Source organism: Python bivittatus, unplaced genomic scaffold, assembly GCF_059951505.1.
Source record: "Python bivittatus isolate LINGU-HERP-01145 unplaced genomic scaffold, Pbiv_v1 ctg000350_np1212, whole genome shotgun sequence".
NCBI classification, from domain to species: Eukaryota; Metazoa; Chordata; class Lepidosauria; order Squamata; family Pythonidae; genus Python; species Python bivittatus.
In genome coordinates, this window is record NW_028277074.1 from 27,921,160 (window position 1) to 27,946,570 (window position 25,411).

Here is a 25,411-nt window from a genome sequence, read left to right on the forward strand (position 1 = left end):
AGATTTTGCGGTGATAGGATATTTCAGGAAAATATTTCTTTCCTTTATTAACATATATTCCAGTGATACTAATTTTTATGTGTAATTTTTGCAGTATGTTGTAAACATAGAGTGATATTAATAATGTTTTAAAGCCTGAAATCAGGAAGTAAACAGTAGCATGAGTGCAAGATGCTTTCTGCTGATCTTACTCTAATTTACTATAGACTACTTAGTAAAACCTTATTTGTCAAAGTTTTTGAAAAAAAAGTGCTAGACAATAAGCAGAATATATTTTTTCTTCATTCTGCCATAATATCATAAAGTGAAATCACACAGTTCAGAAATAAACGTAACGTGATGAAAAGTATGGAGAAAGATTTGCTCAAAATGTACCAGCAGTTCAGAGGTACTTTAGAAAGAATCTGTGAAGGGTTTCTGGAAGATTTCATAGGCTGATAAGGTTGGAATGGACCTTGGAGGTTTTCTAATCCAAGTCCCTATCCAGGACAGAAAAAGTCACACCAACACATACAAATGTCTGTCCAACCTTTTTTGGACAATTTCCAGTGATAGAGCACCCCTGACTCCAGGATACAGCTTCTGCATCTAAGACTCATGTCCAAGCTATGGGCTAGAGGACATTTTTATGCTGTTCTCTGCTTTCTTTTAAAAACAAAACTAAAGTAATAGGAAATACAGTATTTCATTTTTTTTCCACAAGGGAATCTTAGGATCTGACCACTAGGGATTTTATTATTGTATTTCTTATTACTATTGTCTTCTAAGAACAGTGCACTATAATGTAAAATCATTGTAAATATATTTTTTAGTACATAATGCAATTTCAATCATTTTTATACCATAAGTAAAATAATTAGTATACCTATAAAATAACATTATCAGCTTACAAGCATATTTATTAGAGTGGCATTATACATAACTCTCCATAAGAATTTTGCTTCCTATCTTTCTATGAGACTCCAAGTACATTTAAACAGGACTGGTGCTCCATCTAGTGTCATTATGATTAGTGAACTTTAGTTAAATTGTTCCTTCCCTGAAATAAATGCTGATCTAACAACCAAAATTAAATATGCTATTAAATATTAACACAAACATCAAATATTTCATTAGAGTATTCTGAATTTGCTGTACAAACTCATAACAAGAATTCTTGTAGTACCATTTGCTCAAAACAGAACAATAAATAGCAGATGACAACGAAGTTGTAATAATTTAGGTTCCAAACAGACTAATAGATAAAAGATTGTAGCTTCTGACAATTGCATTTGATGCATATATTATCGCAGGAACATAGGAGTTGTTCTGCTGTAATCCATTCTTATGCATCTCCAGTAACATCTAGATGGAGAAACAATGTGAATATTTCTGATATCGCTTTACCACATTATCGTATTTGAATGATGAGACAATCTAGGATAGGTACTGAAACCTATCTATATCACTGCATGTTACTAAAACTAAATCTGTGTGTCTCTCAGCAAATCCATTCTAAGCTTTCACTGTAATGGTGCACCATTTTTTTTCCCTGAAGAAATTCACTGGGCTAATGTTTGTATTTACCCATTGGATTGTTAAATATCAATCTGCCTCCTGCACTCTCTTTTTCTTTTTCTTTCTTGGCCTATCTTTTAATAGAGAATACTCTGCATGAACTTTGCTTGCCCTTTAAAATATTCTAAGATTTTTTTTTTCTCAAAGACATTTCAGTACTACAGACATAAATTATTATGCATAGTTCTTGGTTCAAATTAGTGTATCAATCAATCAGTCATTTATTAATTTGGAAAATTTGTCTTCTGCCTATTCCCTTAACAGCTCAGGATGATTTTCAGAAAAACAGATAAAGATATAGATATATATCATAGATCACAGAAAGAAAAATTATTTATCTGCAGCTGCTTTATTGATGTTCTAAGCATGTAGGATGTGCTATGTAGGAGTAAGCAATCCTAAGAGTTTGGTTCTAAGTTGCTTAAGACTATATACTACTGTGAACATCTGGAATTGGCTTTGAAGTCAATCTTATTATAACATAGAGGTGATGTAAGATGTTGGGAGGCACCACTCATCCTCCATACCTCTGCATTTCTGACCAGATACACTTTCTAGACTGTTTTTAAGGCTCTGCAAAAGAAGTATTTACAATAATACAATGTTAAAGCTATCAGGACATAAGTTATCAGAACCAGGTCACTTTCCTTCCAGTAGAGGTTTATCACCTATTGCTCAAAAAAATCAAACAAACAAAAACACCCAAAAACAAACAAAAAAAAAACCCAAAAAAACCCCCACCCCAAACCCTCTACATTTGCTGATAAATTGTGGCTGCCCAGTGTTAACCAAACTGCAGATCCCCAGACTGCAACCTGATCCTTAAGAAGGAGTACAGCCCCAGTCAGAACAGGCTTTTCTCCTAAATCCTGTCCTTAGAATTAGAAACAATTCTGATGAGCAGAAATCTCCAAGGTACATTTTTTGACAGCAGCCAGAGAAATAGGAGCAGAAGGGAAAGTAGTACCAATTCCACACTACCTCAAGTGCCCAGCAAGATACCACTGGCAACCAGAAGACAGAGAGATCCCAATACCTCTTTCTCTCCTCCAGTATAGATCAACCATCAGGGTGACAAAAGTTGTATTCATGCCAAATCCACATCTAAACCAAGGCTCATTATCTAAGAGTTCCTGGAGCTGCAAAGCTACCACCTTTGTCCACCAGCTTGGCTAAATATGAAATGTTAGACATCAGCTAATAAAAAACAGCTTGCCCAAAAGATGGATTTTAAACAAGGATCTCATCACCACCTCTTTTAAGTAGACAGAAAACTCCAGTGTTAATTAACCCAGTCATAATTGGACACAGTATTCAGAAGTCTGTGTAAGCTAATCAAGCCTACAAGGACTGACATGATAAAATCTATGGACTTTACTGATTTACCCAAGAGACAATCGGCAGAACTGATGTACTGGACACAATCTGTTTTTTTCATATAACTTTTCCATTCTTTAGGACAGGGGCATTATCAATTTTTCTTGATGGATGTATGGTAATCTAAAATCTGTTATTTTCATGCAGATTTATTTACAAATAGAATGGCTTTTTTAAAAAATAAACGTAGACCATGAGCATTGTTGACATCATTACTAGAATCATGTCACTCTACAAATAACACTACCACTCTAGTATACGACAGAATAATCTCTCTTTGTTGAGTCATAAAAATATAACTACTAAAGGCCACACTTACTTTATTATTATATTTTATATTAACAAATATATGCATGCATGCCCGTCACACAATTTTCTTTAAGTAACATTATGTAAAGTACAGAAGAGGATTAAGAAATAATAAGCTAAAGAAATTAAAAGCATGAAATAATAAAAAGAGGTATAACTAATTATCTTTAAATCTCTAGCAGTTACATCAACATAGTTCACATTATTTCTACATATCTTCTGTTTCTGTAAATATGCTTGCTTCTATCATATCTCTGTACTGCTTCATATATTTCCTTTGGTTCTTTCTGTCAACTCAAATAATATTTTTAATACTTTTGGAATAGGATATGATTTGGCTGAATTTACTGTATAGGCAGATTAGGTTTTGGAATGAAATTACACTTTGATGCATCCTATTTTGACAAATTTATGTTATACTTAAAATAAGAATATGGACAGCTTCTTGTTTATTATATAATTTTTAAAGCTTTTTTTTTTTTAATGTTAACATCCTGCTTTCATTGTTGTGTGTTAATTTGATTTTTATCTGGTTTTTAGTCAAAGGGCTATCTGGCTACTGTTACTTTCTATAAAACAAGAACAACAAAGCACACCTTTTTCTTTTGACCTTAGATTTGATGTTGATACAACAGAACTTCACAGTTGGATGACCCGTTCAGAAGCTGTACTACAGAGTCCTGAGTTTGCCATATACAGAAAAGAAGGAAACCTATCCGATCTCAGAGAAAAAGTTAATGTAAGAGGGAAAATCTATTTACTTAATTTACATAATATTTGTAGAACTAGGATGTTACCAGCTTCTATTTTTTTGTAGCAAGCTTGCCAGTATACTACCATTTGATAAATGGCTGTAGGTTAGTTCTCAGGTCTGATTTATGCAGATAAAGTATCCTTAAATGCTCTTATGCCTTAATGTGCTATCATCCTGTCCTAAAATACAAATAATGCAACTAGGATGGCATATTCAGTGACTGCTATAAAATATAAAGCCTGGCTTCACAAAAGTCAATGTTGTCATATATTTTCATGTCTTGCTTTGAAAAAGATGATAATGTATGAGCATGACATTTGAATAAAAAGATGTTTACATACAGGAAACCTTTATAAAATATAGAACAGTTAGATATGATTAACATGTCATATTAATATGCTTTTTAAAAAATGTTCAGCTTTCTGTATTCCATTTAATTGCCCCTTTTTTGAAACATTCTCTTTCTTTGGCATACAGTTTTTTCTCTGCACAGTTGAAGGTCTTTTTAAAAAACTATATTAAAGTAGTAATGGTGAAATTCCCTTTAGCTCAATTCAGAAGTAATCTTGTATATTTATGAGATTTCTTGGAAGATATTCAGAAAAAAAAAATCTATTTTCTGGGACTTCACCTCTAGCTTGGAAGTTGGAGAATATTTCCTGGCAATGCTAGGTAATTGTCTTTGACGCTGCAGGTATCTTTTGCTTTGAACAGCCCTAGAAAATTCCAAGTGGCTGCCTGAGTCATGTTGCACATTAATCTACAACAATTTCATCTTTGCAGAATTTTTGCTTATGTACCTACAAAATAACTCATTTTCTAATTCATATTCTTTAACAGACATCAGTGAGAAATATATTGCAAGTTAGGAGTTTAGACCAATATTTTTAGTCATATGTACTGCTAAACAGTGTATGTATGCATGTACGTGTATAGATACACACATTATGTCCAGAAATATATTACATTAAATTATATCAAGAAAAGAACTTCAACTGGGAATAATTCTTTATTCACAACACAACTAAGCCCACTAGCACCCTTCAGGAATTTTTTTCCAAATCTAGATTGATACTGTTCTTGAGTATTTTGTTTTTCTGTTTTGCAAAACTTAAAAGAAAAGCTAAACATGTAACAGGCTTCAACACAGGACATGGCCAGACACACAGTACCAGCAGTCTTCCTGACTTCTACCCATCCAGCCAGAGCTCTAAAAGAAGTATTATTTGCACTTGTTTGATCTTGAGCAAAGTCCAGAACCTACAACAGTTCTTAGTTGAGCAGATTGGTATATTTGCAATTATGCAAATACAAGTACAGCTGTTCTCAGAACTCCAGGTGAATGGTGGAGATGAAAGACCAGTATCTCATTTGAAGCCTTCCTTGCATGAAGAGAACTTATAACTTGAAATTTACTGAACCAAGTCATTATATGTGACTAGATGCTCCCCCCAGGAGTCTCAACAGTTTTTCTGGAGTTAAAATAACTGCTGATCTGAACAACTAAAAGATGATTTAATAAAGATGATTTAATAAAGTATATAATTAGTTGTGTTGGAAAGTTAAATTGTAAAACTTTTATATCTGGATGTTTGGCAAAAATGAATAGAATAACATTGTAGCATTAGGAATGACTGATACTATCTTTTCATTTACACTGACATTTCTTAGGATTCTATTTGGCCAAACTTTTTTTTTTTTAACTTAGCAAAAGAGTATGCACAAATACTGGTGTGCATGTACTTGCACACATCCTAATGCATGCATTTTCTCAGTGTACACTTTTCAAACCATTTTATTCATAATAAGCTATAATTGTGTGCATATTCTTCAATAATATACATATTTGCCTACATATTTTCTCATAGCATACTATGTTTATCCAGTTTACTTTTGAATAGCATTTTAAAATCCTGTGTAGACTACTTATATAAATATGTTTACTGTTGAGTAGATTATAAGATTATGAAAAGTGTGAATTTCCATGTATACACTTTTGAGCTCACTTATATATTAGAAAGGTCCAATTTTCCATATAATTAATTTCCCATCCATCCATTCATCCATCCATCCATCCATCCACTGTATGCACATAGTAAGCTATGCGCTAGGGCTATGCAAATCTTTTGGAAAAAGAAATTATTATAGCAGCTGTATCTTTTCCAAATTTGTGCAGTTGCTCTTCAGTAGCTTCCAGCTGTCTCTCCATGTAGAGTGGCAATCCATGCACATATAATTGGAGGCAGAAGGGCCAGTTTCTGAACACTGATGTTTTAATAATTTGAAGATTTCACATGTGTTGAAAAACTTCCTTCAGAGGATTGCCATAGCTATGCGATGTCTACCAACCTATTCATACTTCAGAGAGCACCAATGTGGTACTGATTGGGTTTAAAATACAAGTAGATGTAGCCTAAATTATGATGCAAGAATGCAAAGGAGCAACATGTAGCGTTTAATATTCAGTAAAAGTTACAAGCTATTACTATAGGGAGAAAACAATGGTTTCAGTAAGTGTTTATTACTGCTGCTAGGTTAAGTATATTTACTACTTCAAAACACATCAATCAAAAAGGATAGCTAAAGGAAACGTTACATGATTTCATATTTGATTAATTTGCAAAATCAGATTAATCAGAGAGGTGGAAATTTAGGAAAATGAGGAAGAATATAACTTTGTGTGGACTGAAACATTATGAATATAGAAATAGAAATATAGCAACATTTTTTAGATAAAGTGAAAAAGATAGAAGATAACACTATTGCTTTTAAAACCAGATAGGTTTCTGTTGACCAAGCTTTGAAAAGTGTTTCATGTGATGTGTTCAACTTTCTCATCATGTTACAGGTCATAGAAAGAGAAAAACCTGAGAAGTACCGAAAACTTCAAGATGCCAACAGATCATCTGAGGCCCTGGTGGAACAGATGGTGAATGGTAATTACATGACAGTGGATTTACTAACCTTCTTAGGAGTTTTATAAAAACATAGGATCACATCATATAATTTTCTTAGTGAATCACCTTATGAAGATTAAAGCAGATTTGTATTTCTTTTATAAATTTCTTCTATATGTTAAGTTTTAATTAGTGAAAACATTAGAAGTTTACCACCACAAATTAAAACACAGTTCAAAATGTTCCCAATATAGTCCACTTTTTAAAGTCTGGGCTGTTAACAAGATACTGTTCTTCCTCAAATACTCATTCTGCTTGCATCTTAGTTTTGGACTGAAAGGAATTACAATTTCACTTTTTAAAACAGTTAATAACATTTTGGAAAACTGTAGATTATTTAAATCATCTGAAAGGATTTATTTTTTTGCTATGTTTTTCTTTTTCTTTTTTTCTCATTTTGAATGTGTGCCCATCTGACCATGTGATCGTTTTATATAATTTGTGGTCCTGTCTTCTTGGCTCATATTAACTTCAGACTTCCATATTCATTTTTTAAAATAATCTATTTTCTTAGCATTTTTTTACAAAAAGTTATTTGGCTCTCATTTTTTTCCCTACAGATCTGCAGTCATTTTTTAATGTTCAGTATTTATATCCTTGCTCTCCCATTACACACACTTTTTTTTCCGTTGATACTGGAAATACTGGAATGCACTCCCCCACTATTTAAAGACTGATGCCAGCTTTTTGAACAGATATTTGTCATGATTTGTTTATTCTATCTTTTCCTGGGCCATTTCTTTGTGTTCTATTTTTCCTTACCTTTGCAAAGTACTTAGTCTCTTTGCCCCACAAATAAATATTAATCTGACAATTCAAAGTTAAGCAGAATTTACTCCCAGGGAAGTTTGTATAGATTTCACCCAAAGTATCCTTGCTATTCTAATCAAGTTTAAGAAAATTTATGAATGTTAGAATCTTATTACATCACATTTTTTGTGTTTTCCAGTCTAACACAATACAAACACAGACTTCACAGCTGTTATTATAGCAGAAATCAAGTGTAGTACTTCTTGTATAATACAATTCTTTTGTAGGCAGTGTGTCCTGGTGTTCCTATAAGCAAACATTACCAGGTTGCTATAAGTAAATATTACCAAGTTCAGTAAACTGCTGTATATGCCTTCACCTTCATTATACATATGGGCAAAAATCCAATTAATAGAAATGATAATCCAATGCTGTTTACATGATTTGGGTTTGACCAATTGAACAGGTAAAAAGTCCTCTTTTTAAAAAATAATTTTTTTAAAAAATAATGTTTTAAAAAAGAAAGATCTTTTGTCAGCCACATTGCTTAATCATGTGCAGCATTGTGCACTGAATATTCCAGAATTAAAAGAAAATAAATGACTTGATGTAAGAACTCAGGAAACTGCCTTATACTATTTATCTCTCCTGCTCAGGAGTGCAGAATTATTATTCACTCAAATACCAGACTATCCTTTGTGTAGCTGAAAAGAGGCTCGCTCAAAAAGTACAACTTTTGCTGCCCTGTTTGGAAGATGTTGGGATTTGTCTGTCTGTCTGTTTGTTTGTTTTTAGAGCAGTGGGTGTTTGAAGCCTCTCCAAGGATGGTAGTCCGAATCTTTCATATCCTTTATCTTTCTGATTCTCCAATTATAGATGCCAAGAATTGATCCAGGACTTTTTGCATGCAAGACCTCTGCTCTAACAAATTATATTTTCGCCCTGGAATTTGTCTGATGCTCAGATTTTTATGGTGCTGTCTAGCAAAATAAAAAATCAAATCAAATCAAATCCAAAACAGCATAAATAAACAATGAATTTTTTTTCCACTGAATAATTCAGTAAAAGTCTCTGGCATGCTTCTCTGATCTGCAAGCCTACTGACTACAAATTCTGGGAGTAGTACTCCAAACACTTCCTAGTAATGGAGAACATTGGGCTGGTCAGATGCAATATTGTACATGGCATGTTGCCAAATTCTTTGCTTACTGAAATCAGTGTAGCAGGTTTAGAACAAGTTGTGTTTTTGTTGTTGTTCAAATAAAGGTTCATTGAACTGATTATGTTGGAAAGCACCACACTGAATGCTAAACAAATTTACCATGATACACATCAAGTGTCATTCATTGTATGGTTTCAGTCAAAAAGGCATAAGTCAAAACCTAATTCACACTGTTCTACATTGAATCTAAAGCAATAATACTCAGTTGACAAGATATATTTTATATTCAACAATCCTATATGATTCACATATAAGCTGGTGAACAATTAAAATAGTTTAATACATTTGTTATGCACAGAATGTAGTAATAAAATGAATGAAGACACTTTGGATACTGATCTCTCAGTCCTGTGGGCATAATGTATTTATTCATTGCCAATATAAAGGAGTGTTCTGAATATAAAGTGGAAAACAATTTATGAGCCATTAACCTTGAAATTATAATATATTGCCTCAGAATTGAAGTTTTATTAGTCACCATTCCTACTATTGATGGCAGCAGTTATGTGCCTGATTAACACTGGAGGCAGTCCCTTTCCCAAATCTGGAATTCAGAAAGGACTCATTGTTAATGTAAAACAAAATTAAGCCCATTATATAACTTGTGCTAACCATGAAATCACAGTGTTATACTATTTATTGGAGCAAATGCCTTTTCCTGATGGAAAGGTGGCCTGACTTCCACAAAACTTCCATAAGAGACTAAAACATTGGAACATTCTTTTATGAAATATTCTGTGCTTAATGGCTATGTTTAGAGATATATTTACAGGCATGGGATATATGAATTTACATCACATACAATGCATTCTTTTTAAACAAAAAGATCCTGCCAGATCAAAAGATGGCTCTTACTTTTGAGGTATATTTCTTTGCATCATTATTATCAAACATTTGCTTATATTGATGTTTGCCCAAATGTGGAAGTAGTAGATGAGGCAACAGGCTAGAGACCTGGATAGTGAGAGATAACCTAGGGATCCTGGGGCTCTAAGCTAGATGGGGAATCTTTAAAAGAGGAAAATAGATTTGTACAAGTTACTAGGAGTCAAATGCAAAAGAGGTTTTATTGTAGAGAGTCAAGGAGGTAAGCTTGAAGCAAATATAATTATTATATAAGCAAAAAGGGCTTATTCCTTAAATCCTGGGAAGAGATAGTAGTAAGAAGAGACTCAAGTTGCCATCTCCTCATTAGTGAAAACGATAGGCTAGAATTTTCACTTAAGTTGTCTTTCAGACTCTTCATACATAGTCAGCTCTTAAAGATACCAGCAGAGGGGTTCTGATATGTCAGTATTCATTCTGTTACAGACCAGTTATTATTCTATTATTGGCATCCCATATTCTTGGATGGTTTGCCTTTGGATGCATGAGCTTTTTGCTGAGGCTGTTTTCTGCTTATGTTCTTTCTCTGACTCCTTTGATTAGCAGTTTGTAAGTATGAATGTGTTAATCGTATTTTAATTTACATGATGTGCTGAACTTTTAAATAGACAAAACTACCTTTCTATAGGTAGCATATGAAATGTTATGGCCTTATCCTCCATTTTCCTCCTAAATGTGTGAATCCCTTGGTTTATCTACTAACATACAAAAATATGTATGTTCAAGATCATTTTGGTAATGATAAAACATGTTCTTTTTTTATGAATCATCTGATTCAGATACAGAGTTATTAAATATCTTTCCTTACCATCATTTTCTGTATCTATAATAAACTAAAAATAAATCTGCTAAATTCTTTCCTTCCTTTTTTTAGATGGACTTAATGCTGACAACATCAAACAAGCTTCAGAGCAGTTGAACAATCGGTGGATTGAGTTCTGTCAGTTGCTGAGTGAAAGACTGGCATGGTTGGAGTACCAAAATAACATCATTGCCTTCTACTCTCAGCTGCAGCAATTGGAGCAGACAGTAATTACTGTTGAAAATTGGATGAAAGCACAGCTCTTACCGGCAGCGGATCCTGATGCAGTGAAAACACAGTTAGATAAGTGCAAGGTTAGAAATTCTGTCCTGATCTTTGTAGTATTGTGTTGCATACATATTGCTTCATTTATTCAGGGTCCTGTTCTTCATAAAAACTACTGTGATATTCAGTTGTACTGATAATCTTATAAAAGGAATAGGAAGATCTATGGCCTATTCACATATGAAACTTCCAATACACAAATGTTTGAGGAATGTCTTGGACATTGCTAGAAGCTGGACATGTTACACATGGGTAAGAGAAGCACATGTCTAAAATATTAGTCTGAAAGCACTGTGTGGGAATCAGGCTGTAGTAGCGTGATGGATACTATGGAAACATTTAAGTTGTACATGAAAAATCAAATGCCAGGCAAAAAGGAAAGCTGTAAGTGATAATGAATTTTCTTATAGTGTTAAAATTATCATTAAAGGAGTAGAATGTTTTAAATTGTCTCAATTTCTACTCACTGTAGAGTAGTAGTAAAGGGGGTTAAATTTCATTTAATAGTAAGTGAGCAATAGTAAAGTATAACCATTACTGCACTAGACTAGCCTCACATAGCTCCAGGGGTCATTCATCACAGAGCTGTAATATTTTGATGATGGTGGTGATGGTAATGATGATTATAATGATGATGATTTTCATCTTTTATTGTTTATTATTTAAAACCCTTTTAAAAACTTTTAAAAATTAAAAAATTAAAAAGCAGTAACAATATACAGTCAGGATGCAATATTGATTGATTGATTGATTGATTGATTGATTGATTATGTGCCATAAAGTGTTTTCGACTGCTAGCGACCACAAAGATAGATTTTCTCCACAATTATATTTCCCTAACCTGTTCTTTCAAGTCTCCCAATGGTGCAGTCATTATCACTGTAACTGAGTCCATTCACCTTGCTTCTGGTCGTCCTCTTTTTCACTTTTCTTCCACATTTTCCAGCATTCGAGCCTTCTCCAGAATGCTAGGTCTTCGCATAATGTGTCTGAAGGAGGATAATTTGAGCCTGGTCATTTGTGCCTTGAGTGAGAACTCAATCAATGATCCATCGGTTTGTTTTCTTGGCTGTCCATGATATTCTCAGGAGTCTTCTCCAACACCAAAGTTCAAAGGCATCACTACTCTTCCTATCCTGCTTCTTTAAAGTCCAATTTTTTGCTTCCATAGAGTGTCACAGGAAATACCATGGCTTGCATGATTCTGATCTTTGTAGGCATAGACACATCACGGCATTTGAATATTTTTTCCAAGGCCTTCATGGCTGGTCTACCAAGTGCTAGTGTGCACTTATTTCTTGACTGCTGGTTTCTTTATTGTTGATGGTTGATCCTAAAAGGCAGAAAGTATCCACACTTCAATATCTTCATTGGCAATTCTAAGGCTGGTTGTTCTACCTGTTCTCATTAGTTTGGTCTTCTTTATATTTAATTTTAGTTCCATTTTTTCATTGTACCCTTTGCATTTTTGGCTATCAGGGTAGTGTCATCAGCATAGCACATGTCACTGATGTTTCTTAGGAAGCAAAAAAAAATGCTATTTAATGTCGAGGTATATAAATATGTTATCTTGAGTAGACAGACATTTTAAACATCAGTATTAGATATTTATGCCACCCTCCTCCCAAATTTCTGTAGATGAGAACAATCTCTTAGCGAAAAAAGTATTGAAATATTTACATCTGCCAACCAAATTTGATTGAATTATTATTTCTTTTGTTGTAGAGGTTTTTTTTCCCAAAGTTCTTTATTGTTGAGTTCTTTATTTTGGCCAAGTATACACATTTCTAAATATTAATGATATGGCAGATTCGAAGATGGCAGCTTACTAGGGAGGCTGTGGTCTTTCACAGCAGAGACTCTGCCGTCCTCTCCTCCTGCCTTTCTCACTGCAGAAAGAGGCATTCTTGGGTGTTAATTGCCAAGAATTTGGCAGAAGAGCATTTTTCTCTGTGGGCTGTTCTTGAGGATGAACCCATAGGAGTATAAATCTTCAGGATTTTTCTCGTTAGGGCTGGCATATAACACTGATGAGACCCACCCACACTGAACTTTCAGGTTTTAGTGTCATGCAATTTTTCTTGTTATCATATCATCTGCTCTGAATTTCTAAATTGCTTCTTTCTGAACATCCGATTGAGTCTTTCCAGACTGGGATTTATGACTCTCTTTCTACATTTGGGAGGATTGCTTATCTAACTAATTTTCTACACTGACTTTCATTTTTTATTGCTTAACGTTTTCATCATTCTGTATCGATAAAAACTTAGAACTGCACATTTTACTTACAAGGATAGTTATTGAAAAGGACAGTTAATTTGGTCAACAAAAGAAACTTTTTTTTTTACCTTTATCATCTCACTTTTTCTAAAAAAAAAAAAGGGGAAATTTGCTTTGGTACAAAATTGCTTCTTAATGCAAATGTACAGCTGAGAATTTTACTGATATGGAGACACTTACTTCTAGATACTATTATTTTGCTTTTTTCAACTAAACATACATTGACTCATTTGAACTAGTCTGACCTGTTCCTTAATTCCCTTATTTTTTTTAATTAACCCACAAGAGGGAGCTTCAACATTAGGAATGTTTATTTGATATGAAATTCAGACCTTAAAAATTTTAAAATGTGAACCAATTGTTTAATGTTTTTTTCACAGCTTAGTATGATTAGATCTTGCTTTATGTCCTTTCCTCTCCTATTCTATTATTCAGTTATTTATACATTATGTCATTTGAGTATTATTTTATTTATTTATTGCTCTTAATGGTTTAATGTGTTTTGCTTTAATTTGAATAGAAATTCTAGTCATAAAATTACTTTTTTTATTTTTAAAAAATAAACAGGAAAAACATAGCAGAAAAGAATCAAAGCTGAAAGAATTACAGCCTGACTTTTCTGCTTCCTTTCCTCAGTTTAAAGAATTTCTTATAAGTGAGTTTCATATAAACAAAGATAATCTAAATTAATTCAACAAGCAAAATAAGATTTGGAAGCAAAACAAGACTCTCTTAAGGCTGATATCAATGACATATATGATAAATTAATGACTCAAGTAGAGTAAAGAATAGAATAATTGCAGACAACACACTTGGAATTGACTTCAATTTAGAAGTTCATAGATGGAACTGAAAACTAGAACTAGAACTCATGGAAACAAGATGATGATGATGATGATGATGATGATGATGATAGCTTTACTTGGAACAGCTTACATCCTGTGATGATACTTTTAACACCATCAAACAACATCTGCCTATCCCAGGTCCTTGGGAAGGACTCACTAGTTGGATAAAAATACCAAACCAAGCCTAACATCTGGATGACTGTGCGACCAATGATGATAATAATATGAAATGTATATGCCACCCAGCTCCCAGTGACTCTGGGTGGTTTACAAATTGTTAAAAACATTTAAAAACAAGTAACAGTACAAGAAACACATGAACAGAAAACCAAGATGGCTAAGAAAACAAACCCACATAGGAACAAGGGAAAGGAAGGAAAGGGACGTCAGTTGTCTCACTAAAGGCCTGGGCAAAGAGCTACATCTTTAGGGCCCTTCGAAATACTAATAGGGTGGCAGCCATTCAAAACTTGGATGAGAACTTCATTCCAGAGGGCAGGCACTGCTACAGAAAAGGTGTGCTTCCAGGGTCCCAAAAGATGGCATTATTTAATTGATGGAACCTGGAGTGTGGCAACCCTGCTGGATGGAACCAGCTGGGCAAATAGTGTGGGAGACAGGCAGTCCTCAAGCAACCAGGCTCTATGCCCTGTAGGTGTTTATAGGTAGTGACCAGATTGCTCAACAGATTGTCAGGTGCAAGAACCTGTTAGGCTGGGCTCAAGGGATCACTCGGGTTTATTGCTATTGAGCCAGCCCCCATGCTGCATAGCAACCTCCCTGTATGAGCTCCTAGACTCTGTAACTGCATTGTCAAGGGTGTTCCCCAGGATTATGGCCCAATAGACTTCAACCTGCCTTCCCTGGGAGTTGGGATCAGAGGTGTCTTAGGAATTCATGGCCACCATGATAGCATGGGTCTATCCTGGGTCATTCAGGGCCCGACGCATGACAACAGTCATACTCCTGATAAAGTCGTCTTGTCAGAGCAGTGGCAATGTGATTTGGAATTGGGGGAGATTTCTGTTTTTACCCTGGCATGATCATATCACTCTCCAGTATTGCTGGAGTTCTCTGCTGCTACCCTGCTCTGCAGAGAGACTGGACCTATTCAATCCATCTGCTCCAGATGACTAATGGTCCCTATTGGGTCCCATTGATTGTTCCTGAGGGCCTGCTGCATGGTCTGGAATGAGGGGGCAGTGGCAACTTTGGATTATGCCCATGCAGTCTCTTTCTTCCAATGGATCCTGGAACTCCCCTTGGTTTACAGAGGAGTTGAGGGTGAAATGGATGAAATGGCACCTAAAGTGCCACTGTAAGGCAGTGAACCAGACAGAGCATGACTTAAAGCTGCTATTAAGGCCTACCTCACGGCAGTAAGGGTGGCCAAATGTCAGTATTTCTCTACCCTTATTGCATCCATGGATAGCTGTCCAGTGGCCTTGTTTAAGGTGACCTGGATCTTCTTTGGAAAGGATGACTCAGAGGTCTACCTGCAAGGTTGCTGTCAGATAAAGTCAGTCAATTTCCAAGTTGGACTCTAGCCTTGGAGCAGGTCCTATGGAGATGGCTGGAGTTCAGTCTAGCTTGGTTACATGGCAAGAGTTTGATCCAGTTGGTCCTATTAACTCAGCTACCTATTTATTAGATCAATATCTCTCCTGGTTGGCTAAGGCATCCCAGGAGGTAACATATGCCTGGGTTCTGATGGTGGTAAATCTTCCTTAAGGGAATTCTTAAAGAGGCAATGGTTTGCCCCCGCTTAAGAAGGCATTGCTATACCCAACTGCCTTTCCCTGATTATGTAGATCTTCACATTAGATCCAGTAGGAGAGGCACACCTCAGGTCCCGTATATTAGATAGTACCACCTGGTGGGACCCAGGAAGAGATTCTTTTCTGTTAAAGTGCTTGTCCTTTGGAACATCATTCCCCCAGAGATTAGATTAGCGTGATCCTGCTGGTCTTTTGCAAAGCCTTAAAGACATAATTTTGACACTGAGCTTGGGGATCCAGATGTGTGACAGAGCTTGTGCAACAGTTATGTTGATTTGTTGTTGTGGGTTCTGTTTTTACCTTGGCTGATGATTATGTATGTGTTGTTTTTTATCATTATACTGTATGTTTTGTGGTGTTTTTAATAGTTGTTAACTGCTCAGAGTCATGAATTTGAGATGAGTGGTCATATAAATTGAATGAATGAATGAATGAATGAATGAATGAATGAATGAATGAATGAATGAAATCAAGCTGAATTATCAGGAACTAAAAAACTTCTTCCAAATCAATTTAACCTCTAATGTTTCTTTGTCTTTGTCTTTGTCTACGGAATGTAAACAAAGCATTTATGGAAAAGTTTGTTTATCTTTCTGGCATCAAGTTGTAAGAAAACCATGCAGAAACAGAAGGATATATTGGTAAATGATCTGAAACAGTTAGAATCACAGCATAAGATCAACCCAATTTTGAACCAAGAACAAAAGATAAAAGTAATATGAAGTCAGCTAGATTTAATGGAAGAAAATGAGACTTAAAAGAAGTTTAATTTTGTTTAAAAAATATTTTGAAAAATACCAACAATTCTGACTTATTTCATATCAGTTGCATAATGAACAACACAAAGAATTAATACTTCTATTTGAGTTGGATCTAAATATGTTTCTACAACAAAAAATATGATGGAGCAATTTGTTAATTATTATTCCAGGTTATATAACAAACAGCTGATTCAGAAAAGATTGAAGGATATAAAGAATATTCTTTACAAATTTCAGTGTTGTCCATCCTGTAATATTCAGAGTTTCTGCTTATCTGAGACTCAGTAATAAATCATAGTTATCCTAGTAATAAACAAAGAATTTTTCTCACAGGTCTCTATTACCATACCTCCTACCTTATTGTCATAACCAGATCTTCCTATGATTTCAGGTTCCTCCATTTTTCTATTTTTGTTCATTCCAATCCCCCATTAATGGCATAAAATTCCCTCTTTCTCTCTCTCTCTCTCTTTCCCTCTCTCTCTATACACACACACACACGCACACTGTATGTGTATGTATGTGTGTGTATGTGTACGTGTGTGTGTATGCCATCCAGCTCCAGTGAACTCTGGACAGTGTACAAAACTAGAAAAAAACATAAAACATAAAAACATTTATGTTATTCTTACCACCTTTCTCAATTTACATTGAATTTAATTGTATCTGTAACATATACACTGTATAATACTGATGCTAATGGATATCCACTAATTTGAATAAACATGAACTATTGAGTTATTCCTCAACATTCATTTTGAGCATTATTGCCATTTCATAGAAAAGTATAATATATTGGTATATTAATAATTAGTACATACCTTTACCTAGATATGTGTCCTTCAGTCTGTTTCCTAATCTTTCATGAATCCTAAGATAATTCCTGTAAGAACAACTTTCCAATAATAAAGGAGCACTAAATACTAAGTTTACTATTTAGTTTTGATTATTTGATGTACTATGAAAGAAATGTGTATTTTTGAGCACCACTGTGCAAGTGTATATTCAGCTTTGCGTGGTCAATCAATATTACAAGCTAATACAAGTGACGTGCCTATATAAAATAAATATTGAGTATTGTTACCAAAGGAAAAGTGTACAAGTTTAAGATTGAAATGGCAGCTTAAATAGCAGTTGATGAAGACAATTTATTTCACCAATGTTACATACTGACATTAGTAAAAAAAACTTTTTTGGCAGGATGAAGTGATCCTCATTTCAAGCATTCATCCTCAGATAGAAAAACTGAAGGCACAAGGCAAAGCACTAAAAGATAACCAGCAATGTCCAGTGTTTTTGGAATCAGATCTCGTTGCCTTTACTAATCATTTTGCTCAAGTTTATGATGATGTGAAAGCTAGAGAAAAGCAGCTACAAACAAGTAAGCATTGATACTAATTATTGTCAACAAATATATCAGAACCAAAACCAGTTTGGGAGGTGATATATTTAGCTATATAACAAAAATCAGTGGTACTGCAGTTAATCATAATTCATTTTTCTATCCTTCCTCTACTCATACAAGTATAGCATATAGGTAAAATAGAATATAAATCCATCAGTTTATTGGAAGTTGATTTGTGCTTTGATTCAAAACTGCTGATTGTGCATCACAAATGGAAATCAGTGATCAAATTTAATGTTAATTTGAACTAGGGTTGCATTACAATATCTACATTTACTAAACTATACTTATGATGGTATAAGGAATCTGCACTATGTCAGAGTGGATGTTTAATGTAAAAAATAAATGGCCATAAAACTTACCCAGCCTCAAAATGCCAGTAATTAGAATTAGAACTATTGTGTTACCTATAAGAGCTATTGCTAATGAAGCTCGTGCTTTATATTCCATATCTCTGAAATTTGCACAGAATTATCAGAAATTATACTTCTGGTACTTCATAGACATTTTCCACATTTTAATATGCTTTTGCAAATTGAAGAATAGTACTTCATGCAGCTGCTGAGATGGAATCTTGTTCAGAAACTTGGGTCATAATAAATATATTTAATGTTTTGAAAGCATGGGTAGATAAATACAAATGTGTCAATCAATACATACCCCAGCCAGCCAGCCAGCCCATCACACAGATGAAATATATACTACATGCTTGCTACAGAGCAACAGTCTATAGAATTATTTTTATTTAGAAAACTGTTTCTAGGTCCCATATAATCCACATAGGCATTTTTAAAAAGTACCCCTCCAAAAAAAAAAAAAAGGGCCTGGCTGCCAACATTGTTAACATGTAGAGAGTTTTATGTTGGATAAAAATAAACCTGAATTTCTAAATAATGATTTTGAAAAATATTTTGGTTTTCAAGTTGACCAAATAATTTATATTGTGTAATCTGACACTTGATTTTAAGTATCATATTGTATAAAATATGATAAAATAAAATATTGTATAAAATATGATTATATATTCTTGGTTTGGCTTAATAAAATCTGTCAGCTCTGCTTCTAAAATGTCTCTTCATTAGCAGAGACAATATGATGCTGTCTGCTCCTTATGTTGCTTAAAATTTATTTATAGAGATTTATCCAACCAAGATTATTAATAACTAATGTAAATATTTTTAATATCGTGGTACAGAGATACTGCACTATGGCATTATTGTGAGTTTTGATTATGCTTTTTTAATTGAATTAAATTGGTGTTGGTTTTGTTTTTATTTTGCACTGAGTGTTCCTTTTCAGAATGTAACTTCTGTTTGAATGATTTGATTTTAAATTAATACATTTCAATTGTTATTATTTATGTTCCTTATAAAACTGAATTAAGAAATGTATGTGTGTGTGTCTATACACACACACATACACAGATACATATATATAAACACATACAGTACACAGATACATATGTATAAACATATGTACTGTATATATACACACACATATACACAGATTTATAATTTATAAACACTCAGTATGCTAATCATATTCTCTTTCTTGCCCTCACAATGCATTCGGGAGCTTCCATACAACAATGGCCCAAGATATCTGGAACACATCCCTGTAGTGATATTCCATTCTCAGTCCTAGGTTACATATTAACTTTAAAATTATGTTGGTTTTTGAATGCTGCTGGTATTACTATGAAAACACTCTAGAACATTCTGTAAAAAAATCAACTTTTCTTAGGAATGTATGTGAAATTTACTAAACAGTGTTTCTAGATTATTCAATGGTGTTCCTTTTATAATTAACATTAAAGACTTTTTATCAAAAAGTAGATTTCCCAGTTCTGTTATCAGCAATGACTTTACTTAGCTGCAAAACAGATCCCATTGATCTCAATGGCAAAATTCCATTTAATTTAAATGCATCTGCATTTTTAAATCTAGGGTTTCAACAGATGCTAACCTATTTAAGACATCTGTAATGCCATTCTAATGGGGACAGTTTGGTAAAATGATAGTTGTATTTTCTGCTATGCTAATGTTCTAATATAAGCATTTAACAGATGTCCTTAAAAGAACATTTCCTTTCTTTATAATAACATGAACCATAAAAAGATATTGGCACATCCAGTAATAGCTGTAAAAAACCCTAACATTTCTAAATAATGGGAGATGTGAGAATACTTCATTTTTTTCTAGCCTTTTTAAATATTAAAACCCAATTCAGGGACATGATAATTCATAATAATTCTAACTCAACATGTAGCTGAATTTATTCATTTTGTCTTCCATTTGTTGGTATGTAGCTAACATGAAGTATTCATATTCCAGCACTTTTTTAGATTCTGTTTGTAATAAATGTAATTACAATCAGAAACAAGAATACAAATACAAGAGTATCCTACATAAACCTCAAATTAATTCCTTGGTGACACCATTAAAATGCTGAAATAATAGTTGACATTTCAGATAGGACAAAACTTGGCAACTTTTTTGGGGGTGGTGGTGGAACAATTTGTATTGATCATGTAGCATTTCCACTATCCTAAAATGCAATTTAAATTTTTAAAAAGTATTATATGCATAGCAAAGATCTTTATAGAAAAGGTATCACAGCAGCATTGTTGTCTAGAATAGAGCCTTTCAAGACTCTCTTCAACCAGGGACAGACAGAAGACATGCTCAAATCCTTGTGAAATTTGATGTCAACCACTGTTTGTCTTATAACAACCTTGCCTCTCAAACCTCAAAGAATATGAGCATTTTAATAGGCATACAATATTGAATGGGAACCAGCATGGATTTGTCACAAAGTCTAGATGGTCATCTACCAGAGATTAAACTGTGAACACCTGTGGGTCCTACAGTAAGCAAGGTCTTGGACTGGATTACATCCCTTCTGAGATTCTTTATGAATCAGCAGTTGAGTGGAAGCCCAGTGATGCCATTTGTCTTTTATATCTTTCTTCAAAGATGACTTATGTCTTTTCTGCAGGGATGAAAGATCCTAATGTAAATATTAATTTTTATTTATTACAGGTCAAACATTCTTATAAACAGAAATCTATGACCTATATAACCTTTGGGTGGTAGCTTTTGCTTTGAAAAAATTTCTCCATTGTCTTGGGGGGGAGGGGAGAGAGAGAGAAAGGAAGGGAGATTCAGGAATCTCAGCTACTGATTGTTGTTGCATAATCCAAGTACTAGAAGTGTAGAAGATAGTCCCTACGCATTTAAAGAATTTAGCTGCTGCATGTTAACTGCTAATTATTAGCCATTTAAGCTGGGGCTTGGAGGCCTCTTAGTACAAGCTGCTAGCTTTGCTTTTTGTAATTAATTATAGCTCTTTACTTTGAAGAACAACAGGCAAAGGCTCAAAGATCTTTCCTTAGTCCTAGGGGATTGCTGACACAGTTGCAAAATCATCGACATAAAAGGGTACACCTAACACTATGCTAACTAATTTAAGGGGGATGAAATTCCCCTTTTTAAAATGTTTGAATGTTTCCATTAGCATAGATACTAAACAAAATGGGAGCAGAATATATTCTCTCTTTTTAAAAACCTTTTGAAATAGGGATTTGATCAGGGAGGCAGCCTTGTCCCTGGCATCTAATCTGCATGGTTGTATTTTCTTATAACATCTATATCAGTAGCAGCTGCTGGTCAACAGAGGTTACTCTGACTTGACACATAACTTTCTTGTGGGAATCATACTGAATGCTGGTTTTTAATTAGCAAATACATATGTCACTACATAGAGGAGCGATTCTGTAATATTTTTCTACCAATGTAATATTAAGCACTAGAATGTAGTTGATCTGCCCCAAATCTGTCCTGCTTGTCTACCAAGATAATTTTTATCTTCTAGCCAATACTTATAATAAAGATATCTCTCATACAATTTACTAACAATGCTTAGATGGCACTTGGCAAGATTAGTTACATCACCTTTGTTATAAATTAAAAAAAAAAAAACTTGTAGAATGACTCTGGTCATTACACCAGATATTGTTTGATCTATATAAGTAAACTGTTAGTAATGTCAGTATCTGATTTTAATGATTCTGGGGGTATCAGGTTCCATTTAGGTACTTCCCTGTGTTTTAACTGTACAATTAACTTAAAAGGAGTAACATCTAATACTAGCAGTTTAACATCTAATATACTGCAGGAAACTGACCACAAGGTTAGTAGGATAGTACTATTGCAGGAGCTGGGTCAGGAGGTGGTAAATGTCTGACTGAGAGGTGGTAAATGCCTCATTAAGAGAGTTTTGGTCTGTTTAAAAAAGGCAGTGATCAGACTGCATCTGAAGAAACCATAACTGAACCCAGGGGATAAAACCAATTATATACCAGTGGACAGTATTCCCTTTATAGGCATGGTGCTTAAGTGGGTGCTGGCTGATCAATTCCAGGCTTTCTTGGATGAAACTGATTTTCTAGATCCATTTCAGTCTCGTTTAAGACCTAGTTATGGAAAGAAACATGCTGAGAAAAAGATGGGTAGTGTGACCCTGTTGGTCCTTCTGGACCTCATAGCAACTTTAAGTATCATCAACCATGGTTTTCTCCTGGACAGTCTGTCAAAATTAGGGAGTAGGAGCACTGTACTATGGTGGGTCCACTCCTCCATGGATGGCTGTTTTTAGAAGATGGTGCTGGGGGATTGGCAATTGGTTAGGTTGGAGTCCTATTTTATCCCATATGCTTTTTAACATCTATATGAAACTGCTGGGGGAAATTATCTAGGGATGTGGGCTGAGATGGCATGCGAATGATACCTAGCTCTAGTTCTCATCTAATACGTGATTGGGGTTCCTACCAGTGCTTGGCAGAATAATGCACTGGGTGAGGGCCAATAATACTGTATAGTAGGCAACCCCTTTGTTGCCTACTATACATTCAATATTGAATGAAAAGCTACATTTCAGTTAGAGGTTAGTGAAAATAATTTTTTTCCTCATCTAAGTTCACAGACCCACTGAAGTCTATTCATGGAACTCCAAAGGGTCCATGGTCCCCAGGTTAAGAACCTTGGAGTATAACATTCCATTAAATAATTTTAACCTCAATATTTCTTTGATTGAACCAGGACTTTAATTTAATATTTGCCTTTTCTCTCTCGGCAGCAACAGTGTTTCATAACATTTCCTTAAGCTATTGCTTGTTTGTCCTAACAGATTGTTGTAATAAAATTTTCGTAAGTGTGCTGGTGATGACATAATAAAGTTTCTTTTTAGTGTATTGCATCAGATGTAATGAAAATCCGTATCTGACAACACCTTTGCATCAATGCAGCTCTTATGCATGGAAGACTGTTTTGAGGAACTAAACTTTGAAGGTTTATCAGTCAGGAAAGAAAGACATTTTGAGAACTAACTAGTCTCTGTTAAATCTATGTAGTAGTTTTAAGCACACTTTATTTTCACAAAGAAATTAATACTGCTTACAACCCAAACATTAACATGAAAGCTAAACTACACAGGAATAAAATAAGACAGGACAGAATATAAAACAGCTTAAATTGGAAAAATTATAATAAAACAGATGGAAAATATAAGGAGTGTCTTGCATGAAACTAATGTCTATCCCAGTGCTAATGTTTCTTTAATATTCATAATACTAACTACCTAGTGCTTGGGCTAAGCAGACCTTCTTTTAGATGGTATTCCTGAAGCTAGCAGCATGACTGAAGATGATTTCCTCCTTATTCTTGAAATGAGATGTCAGAAAGATTGACAGAGGGACATTCGATAATAAGCATAACATTATTTGCAGGTAGGATAATGATCTTAGGTAACCAGCCCTCAGTCTTTATAGGTAAGAACCAGCACATTAAATAAGCAGCAAATGGATAATTGGAAAAGTGCATAATAGGAAGGAAAAGGAGTCAGACCTGGGCCTGAATTACCCTAGGCTTAATTTACTCTGCTGAATGGAATTGGCTAAAGATTAACTGCTTTTCCTCTCTTTTTGGAGGAGGTTATTGGAGAGCTGTAGTCCATTATACATATCTTAAAAGAGGAGTGTTAATTTGTTTTTATTCACAGTAGAACAAAATTGCTGAATTAAATAAAGCTGTATTTCTTTTCTCACCTCTTGTGCAGCATTTGATATTTTGCCACCTGTACGGTATAAAGAAATTATGAACACAATTCTCTTGTGGATACAACAGTCAGAAATGAAGCTCTCCACCCCACAAGTTACTGTCACAGAATTAGAAACCATGGAGAAAAGGCTCAGGGAGCTAAAGGTAAACAGAGAAATACTGTCATGCATATCAACACTGAGATTTAATGTAAAACCAGTGAGTTATTTATAAATGTTATTTCAAACATACACTCTGAATGCTAGATCCTGTGAGATCATTCTCAGCCTGACTTGATAGAAGCTAGAAACTGATAATTTCACATATCACAGGCCTTACAAAGTTCTCTGCAAGAACAGCAAAATGGAATCAATTATTTAAGCACAACTGTGGAAGAGATGTCTAGGAGAGCTCCTGCAGGGGTCAGTCAGAAGTACCGGTCAGAAATTGAGGTAATCCTTAGCCGTTGGAAGAGGTTATCGACTCAGCTGGTGGAAAATTATCACAAACTTGAGGAACAGATAACAAAGCTGAAACAGTTCCAGGTTGGTCAAAGTTGATTTTTGTGGACTAAATTTTACTAGATAAGATTGCTAAGGGACTTCAGGCTGGGGGAAGATGAGTGCTTTCTTGTTTTTATATGCTTAATCAGTAGAGTTGCAGACAAGCAAGTTTACTAATCAATGCTATTGAAGGCTGCTATGTTACTGACAAATTATAATATACATGTGTGTGTTTGTTTATGTGCACGTGTGTGCACACACACTGAATTTTATTTTAAAAAAAGAAATGAAAAATTATTTCCTGATAGATGGGCAGTTATTATACACATGAAAAACAAACAAATATATTTCCTTATTTGCATTTTTCTTATTTTTAAAGATTTTTTGGATAGATTGATAAAATTATATCCTCATTTAGTCAAAACAGGATAGTTTCATGCAGTCCAATGCTCTCCTTTTCAAAAACAGAATGACACAAAAACCCTGAAAAAATGGATGGCTGAAGTGGATATTTTTCTAAATGAAGAATGGCCAGCACTTGGAGATTCAGAAGCACTGGAGAAACAGTTGGAACAGTGTACGGTAAGTTACCACCTTATGCTATATTTCATGGATGTAAACGTAAATATCATATACTGTGTTTGTTCTACAAATACAGTTACTTTCAGTTTGTGCATGCAGGTTTATGTTGATCTGTGTTTAGGAAAAAATGTGATGTATCTGCTGCAGCTATGGCTTTGATTGGGTTATCGTAGACTGCTATGCATCTGGATCTGGACTCACATTTATGCCATGGATTATCAGCCATGAGCTTAATTCTCCTCTCATCAAATGCACTAATGA

General features: G+C 34.4%; 1 protein-coding gene across 18 annotated transcripts in view; it reads left to right on the forward strand.

The window, feature by feature from the left end:
- DMD (dystrophin) overlaps positions 1-25,411 on the forward strand; it is an 886,326-nt gene that overhangs the window by 401,703 nt on the left and 459,212 nt on the right. For all 18 annotated transcript variants that reach the window (XM_088144802.1, XM_088144803.1, XM_088144790.1 and 15 more), the window contains 7 exons: positions 3,859-3,982; positions 6,846-6,933; positions 10,686-10,927; positions 17,766-17,946; positions 24,085-24,230; positions 24,398-24,610; positions 25,037-25,150. In XM_088144802.1, coding sequence (XP_088000928.1) covers positions 3,859-3,982; positions 6,846-6,933; positions 10,686-10,927; positions 17,766-17,946; positions 24,085-24,230; positions 24,398-24,610; positions 25,037-25,150 — 1,108 coding nt within the window. The remainder of the gene's footprint in view (positions 1-3,858; positions 3,983-6,845; positions 6,934-10,685; positions 10,928-17,765; positions 17,947-24,084; positions 24,231-24,397; positions 24,611-25,036; positions 25,151-25,411) is intronic.